The following is a 7,469-nucleotide window of genomic DNA, read 5'->3' as shown; positions in this document are numbered from 1 at the left end:
CGAACCGAACACTGATTTTGGTAATAAAATTCAATGATTTGCAAGCGTTGCTCGTTAGTAAGTCTATTCATGATGAAATGTCAAAGCATACTGAGCATCTTTCTCTTTGACACCATGTCTGAAATCCCACGTGATCTGTCAAATACTAATGCATGAAAATCCTAACCTCAAAAAAATCACCCGTTACATTGCACTGAAATTTTTTAATAATATTTTGAATTAGTCATATATTTGCAATTTCAAAGTCTTTAGAAAAAATCCTGATGCCAGAGTGAAAAATTGAAAGCGCAGTTTTACTATATTTTGCCCATATTTTCGCGAATATATTAATTTTTGTGTGTAAAATTTACTACCGCACGGTGTTATATTAGTAAACGATTTAGTAGCAAATTATAGAAACTATTTTGTCGACAAATACGCAGAAAAGTTGGGATTGAGTTTTCCAACGAATGAGATATCGACCATAAAATGACACCTCTTTTACCATTTAATTTTAGTTGATTCAGTACTTTTTTCCCCTTTTCATATTAATGGTCAAACAATAAATAATTTGCCCTTGCATTTAGTAGCAAATTATAGAAACTATTTTGCCGACAAATACACAGAAAAGTTGGGATTGAGTTTTCCAACCAATGAGATATCGGCCATAAAATGACACCTCTTTTACCATTTAATTTTAGTTGATTCAGTACTTTTTTCCCCTTTTCATATTAATGCTCAAACAATAAATAATTTGTCCTTGCATTTTATTGCCTAAAATTTGTGTAAAAATCCTTTGAAATATGGTAAGTGTTATCGATTACACCATTTTAATAATCATATTCACCAGGAGAAATGTTCGAATGAGTAACTGTCAGACAACGCCTGAAAATCCTGCAAAGCCTGAAAGAAATTCGAAATTCGGCATCTGTCGGGCTTTTTGCACTAAATCGTCTTTCAGGCATGAGCGCCTAAAGCCGAAACGCCTGAAACGCCTACTATGGAGCTCCAGCTTAATATACTTATTAAAAAACTTTAATCGCACTTGCTCCCGTTAGCTTTTTACTTCTTAAAAAGTCCACGTTTATTCAGAAATTTTTTTGCTGGCGAATTTTCTCCGCATTTTTTTTTTGCGAAACGTATTCAAATGTAAAAAAGAAAATATTTTCAAAAGGATTAACAAATTGACATTATAGTAAGTTTTCTATTAAATACCATAGGGGAATTCGCTCTTATGTGTATTCGTTGTATTTTGTGTAATTACACTTATAATTGTACCATGGATAAATACATTTTGGGGTTTTGTATACATACCTTCAAAGCAATAGAATCTAAAAGTGTTTTGGATGGAAATGAGAGGGAATAACAATGCAAAACTATTTGAAAGGCGCAGCGAAGCTCGCCGGATATTTGCTAGTATGTATGTATGTATGTATATATTTTCAACTATAAAATATTTTAATGGTTACAGATTGCGCTACGTTTCACCTCCGAAAATATAGCCAACTGTGTGCTTGGCATTACAGCCAATACTTTTAGCGACCAATTCCTACCAATTGCGAAATACGTAAAGCTGTTTTCCGAAAATAGCACTGTTTTTATTATTTACACATTTATCGCCGGTCTTTTTCCAAACATAGTCAATTTCATGACAGTCAAATTCATTCCAAAAAAATGCGAGGACTTTTTCGAAAATCTAATTCGAGAAGCCTATACCATACGAGTAAGAAGTAAAATAAGACGAAATGACTTTATGGATCATCTTGTAACATTGGTGAAAAGTAAACTTCTTAACGAACATGAAATAGCTTCACATGCAATGACATTCCTCATCGACGGCTTGGACACATCAGCCACAGTTATATCTCATTGTTTATTTCTAGTAAGAGTGCTGTTATTTTTTCTTGGAATAGGAGTACTTTATTAAAGAAAACGCCTTTTCAGTTGGGTCGTCACCAAACGGCGCAAAAGAAGTTACTTTGTGAAATAACGAAGAATTCTATAAATGGCGAATTGAGTTTCGATAAACTAAATGAACTTTCTTATTTGGATGCTTGCATAAACGGTAGGTATTTTTATTCAATTCATTAAACTTATTCGTTAACTAACATACATATGTATATCCTTTTTATTTAGAAACTATTAGAATTCTGCCGCCCGGTTTGTGGTCAATAAAAACGTGTACCGCGCCACATACCTTCACAGGCAAGAACGGCGAACGTGTTTCTTTAGCCATCGGTGACTCCGTTTTAATACCAATATACGCTCTCCATCATGATTCTAATTACTACACAAATCCCGAACAATTTCAACCCGAGCGTTTTCTTAACGAAAAAGGCAGTAAACTGAAAACATTTCATGACATTGGAGTATTTCTGGGCTTTGGTCATGGTCCCCGAACTTGTTTAGGTTCGTAGGAGAATTGTCATTCATTCTTTGTATGTATATCGTCCTAAGTTCTTCAAAAGTGTATTAAGTCCAAGTTTGTCTCACTTGATACTATTTGTGTACTATAAATGTCTACAGTTCAAAAAAACACACGTTCCTACAAACGCATTTCGGACCCTGCAATAAAAATGAGGGACAGTCGCGCAAGGCGGTAGTTCAACACTACACATATCATGACTATCTCCGAACTAGTGCGAAATGAATGCAGGGCGAACCAATTGGTACTCTCCCTGCAGTAATTACTTTTTCAAAATTTTCAATTTTAGATGCAGTCTGACACAGCGCTAGTTCCGCCCTTCAGGGATGGGCGTTTTTGAATGAATTATTATTCAAATAAAATATAAAATTTTATTCATAATTTTTCTAATTTTGAATGACGAATAAATTTTTATTCTTCATTCAAGCACTTTCGAAGGATGAAGAAATTAAAACAAAAAAAAAATTAAAATTTATTCATCATTCGCAAGTGCTTGAATGAAGAACAAAAATTTATTCGTCATTCAAAATTGTTTAAATGATTCTTATTTTTTTTATTCAATTATTAATTTTCCTGACTACGCCTATTCCTGCCGTTCCTACAAATTTCAGAAGTATCTCTGAACTTGTGCAAAACGGCTGCAGAGAGGGACAGTTGAAACTTTCCGAGTGCTGTTGCGCTATCAGCAAAGTTTCCCACATTTCTCGTACAATACGAAAATAGCTCCGCGGGAAGACCTCCGACTCTAACAACGTCGGTAGCGAGTTCAAATCGCGGTGGAGGCAGTTGTCATTTTCAATCAAATTTAATAAATTTAAATTGTTGAGTGCCGGTTAAAAATTTCAGAGAGAATGATAAAATTTAATATAAATAAAATAAAAAATAAATAAAAATTAAATTAAATACAATCTGTAAAAGAAAAGAAAAAAATTACAAAAAATCGAATAGTCAAATTTTTTTTCATAAAAAAACTTATTTTCGGAGATCTGTCCAAAACGGAACCAGTTCAGAACTAGTTCGAAAATTCTGGGGGCAATTTCCACTTTGCAGGACATCGCCATGTAAAAAGAGACAGTTGAATGCACTGCGTTGGGATAGATCGAGAACCTGTACCGCCTCTTAATAAGCAAGTTCTGAACTAGCGAGATTTACTACATACATACATATTTTCTGTCGAATAGGGAATTTCTATTTACTTTTGAAGAACTCGCGCCCACACACCGGGCAATGGTGGTAAGCCTTATTTTATGAACATTTTCTGGAAGGCATTTAAAGTCATTAATTACAATAGGGCTGTTCAGGATGTTGGGGCAACCGTGTGCATTTTATTGTTGTGAATTTACAAATGCAACTAATACGCAAATGCAAGAGCATAGGCACAAGATCCTGAAAAGCCCTAGTGTGGTACCATGTTGTGATAGCTTCATTGAATACGCAAACATATGTACACTGCGGGAAATAATGCAAAGTAAAAATGAATGCTTTATATTTGATTATCGTTGAAAAATGCTCGAATTTAAAAATAATATTTTCATACAAAATTTATTACGCACGTATTTGAGTGTTCACATCTGAGTATATATATGAATGTACATACGCACCCCAATTATGCAGAGCGCCGCTCTGAGAGCGGTGACAACACACACATTCATATATAGTACATGTTTATCCGTACAAATCGCGTGCTGTGGTGTTGATGGATATTCAACATTTGAAAGCAAATTAATATGCCTGGGTGTAGCTGAGTGCGCAAAGATGCATGCCACAATTTGTTGATATCCAGAGATGATCAGGGTTCGAATTCAACTGAAGTTAAATATTTTTTTTTTTTAGTTTTTGTCTTGATTATTCACTTCACGGTTGCTTTTTCAGAACGAACGCGGTCATTTTAATATGGCGTAATTGAATTGAATATTTACCAATATACAGTACTTTCGTTGACGTTTATAGTAAGATCAATTACGTTTCTATTTGATTTTAATATTTTTTTTCCTCAGTGCATTTTAAAAACTGGAATAAATAGCGATTATTTTATGAATAAAGTTTTTATAAAGGAATATGTATTCATAAAAAATGGACTTGCCACTTTTCAGATTAAGTGTGGTGCTTACTGCTCATCATTGTGTATTTATTTTTTTTAGGATCTTACTTTGCAACTGTTCAAATAAAGGTAGCGATTGCTTCGATCGTGCGCAGCTTTAAAATATCTCTGAACGCAAAAACCAAACCTTATGTTAAACTGGATCCGAAAATGTTTCTAGCCCACCAGGATGGAGGTGTTTGGTTAGATTTTCAGCTCAGAAGTTGATATGTACACATTTTTAAAATTATTCTACAGCATCCTATTCGAAACAAAATGTATCTTTTCTTTAAGGTCAGTTTTCAGTCAAACAAAATTTTTTCTTTGTTATTTTTTAGTAGACTGGTAATAAAGCCTATCTTAGAACTTACATACATATGTTTGTACTTACGTATACCATGTTTATGCGTTTGTCATTTAAAGAAATCACTTTATGAAATGAAGTTGAAATACATACATGAATTGAATGGTGTTTCTGCCTTGGTAGAACAAACAAGGTGATGTAAGTTACTTTACCTCACTTTTTTAGTAGCCCCATTTCGGCAATGCATGCAAATGTAGTAAAAAAAGGAAAATATTTAAGAACCATTTTTAACCCCCTTTTTAATACTATTTTTAAAGGTATGTGTTTTAAGAATTATTTTACTAAAAATTATTTAACAAAAAAAAAAACTTTAAAGGATATAAACTATTATATTTATCATATTTGTATACAATAACAATTAAATTTCTTTTAAAGTTGCAATCATATCGTAGGTTCACGCTCAACTGAATAAATAGTTTTTGCCCCTTACGAATCTTTAGTATACTACCTGTAGATTCCGCAGAGCTATATCTTATATTATATAAAATTATATTATATAAATATTATAGATTTTATAGATATATAGAATAGATATTATATAAAAAATAACAAATATTAAATAAATAAAAGATAAATAACCAAAACTTGTTAAAATATTGCGTCCATATTAATTTTTCCAGTACTGTAAATTGCTTTATTTTCTTATATGAAAGCTATTGTACAACAAATTTAGTTCTAAACAAAGTCAACATTAGACAACTTAATTTAGCTAAACTAACGCCCGTAAACCTGGCTGACGAAAGTCATCAATTAGGTGATAATTAGAGCCGGCAAATTAATTTAAAAGCTTAATTGGTGTCGGATAAAATCACAAAAATATGCGCTTAACGTTGACACATCTGACCAATCGTAAATATTTTTAAGGATTTTTTGGAAACCATTTGAGCACCTACATAAATAAATTTTGCATTCCTCAATAATATTTGACGACTTGGGTTAGCCACGTTTATGAACGTCTTAACATATTCTTTACCTCCCTAACCTTATCAGATGGAGAGTAAAGTGTAACAAGTAATTTTTAGCAAAAAAAACCGACTTCAACTCCCATATAAAAAAAATATATATATATATATCTCATGATCCACTGATCGGATCTCAACCAGATTAGTATGGAGACACTACCTTTCCGATGCAAAAAGAATTATCGAAATCGGTTGACGTGGTCCAAAGTTATGCATAAAAAAAAATATATATATTCCGACGAACTGATAACCTCCTCCTTTTTGGAAGTCGGTTAAAAAGTAATATCAATACAGTATACATTTTTAATGTACTATTTTACTTTTACTATGCTAAGTTCTAAAAGCGCTTCACTTTTGCGCTTGTAATGTAGCCTCTCGTTGAGGTCAGTAGGCACAACTCCCAAAACCTATTAGCGAAGAAAAAACACTTTTACTGATGGAGTCCGACCGGTCAATCGACATCGGCATCGACATAGGCTAGTATCGGCCAAAAGAATCGGCATCGGCCGTTTTTGGCTGATTCTTAACCGATTCGTTTTACTTTTTCCGCGCTTTTAACAGATTTTTTAGAGTTTTTTTGAGTACGCAGTTTTTTAAATTTTAGTACAATAAAATGCAAATCCGTGACTCGGATTGATATTTCCCCTGGACATTCACACATGCGCACAGTTCATTCGTTCAAGCAAGATTGCCAAGTTTTTTATTTAAAACAAGTAATGCCTTGGTTATAATGGACGGGGCGAATCGTTACAAATCGCGGCGAATTCGTAAGGATCTATTGATTTTAGATTGTTCCGTTTTACGTTACGTTTACGTGCATTAAAACCATTTGCATTCATTTCCCATACAATAGATAATTAAGTGAAAGTTCACTCCGTTCCGTTACTTTCATTATAACCCAGGCATAAAGAAGTATAACTTCGGGCGAAATCGAACTTTATATACCCGGCGCACATATTCAGCCTTGTCATGAGTTTCATTTTCCCCGAACCGGTTCACTTTTTACTCTGGGTTTCCATAGTTTTACTGTGGGCGGATGACTAATTTTCGGGTGAACTTCTTTTCAGGCGAAACTCAGGGTAAGGCAGATTAAATATAATTTTTTTACCTGTCAGTAAACTGCGTGATAAGCAAGAGTTTTTTTTGCCGATTTTAAACAGTTCCGATATATGCTATGATGTTGTACACATTAGCGTACACAAGGGGTGAGTTTTGGGGGTTCAAAGAGTTTACCACTGATATGTACTTAACAAGGTTTCGAAGATTTAATTTGCCAACTTCGCATTATTTCCAGAAAAATGCGCTACATAATAAAAATACAAGTTCAGTTAATTTTTTCGGTAATGGAAATATTAAAAAAATAAGGCAATCGTGAAAAATCACTATCTCTATTGAAACAAGAAACCAGAAATCGAGGAAAATTAACATAAAAGTGCAAAAATTTCATGGAATTAACTAATTTATTTATATTAAAACTCTTTTGTTGAATTTCAAGGCGAACACATATAAGGTGGTATGGATTCAACAAATACAACTTATACAAATTTAGGAGTACCGTTAATTTTTTCACGATCCAATGATCGGATCTAAACCAAATTACGGGACGACCCTTAAGGTATGTACCTTCTTTCCGATAAAAAAGACTTATTGAAATCAGTT

General features: G+C 33.2%; 1 protein-coding gene across 1 annotated transcript in view; it reads left to right on the top strand.

Annotated features, from left to right (window-relative positions):
• Positions 1-4,839, top strand: part of LOC108360102 (probable cytochrome P450 28d1) — a 22,147-nt gene extending 17,308 nt beyond the window's left edge. Inside the window, exons 4-7 of the mRNA XM_017612265.1 lie at positions 1,451-1,861; positions 1,924-2,044; positions 2,116-2,388; positions 4,546-4,839. Coding sequence (XP_017467754.1) covers positions 1,451-1,861; positions 1,924-2,044; positions 2,116-2,388; positions 4,546-4,712 — 972 coding nt within the window. The 3' untranslated portion in view covers positions 4,713-4,839. The remainder of the gene's footprint in view (positions 1-1,450; positions 1,862-1,923; positions 2,045-2,115; positions 2,389-4,545) is intronic.
• The last annotated feature ends 2,630 nt before the right edge of the window (positions 4,840-7,469 follow it).

Source organism: Rhagoletis zephyria, unplaced genomic scaffold, assembly GCF_001687245.7.
Source record: "Rhagoletis zephyria isolate East Lansing unplaced genomic scaffold, Rhagoletis_zephyria_1.1 Rzeph_scaffold_00519, whole genome shotgun sequence".
NCBI lineage: Eukaryota > Metazoa > Arthropoda > Insecta > Diptera > Tephritidae > Rhagoletis > Rhagoletis zephyria.
The sequence above is the reverse complement of the archived record's forward strand: the minus strand, read 5'-3'. Positions and strand labels throughout refer to the sequence as shown.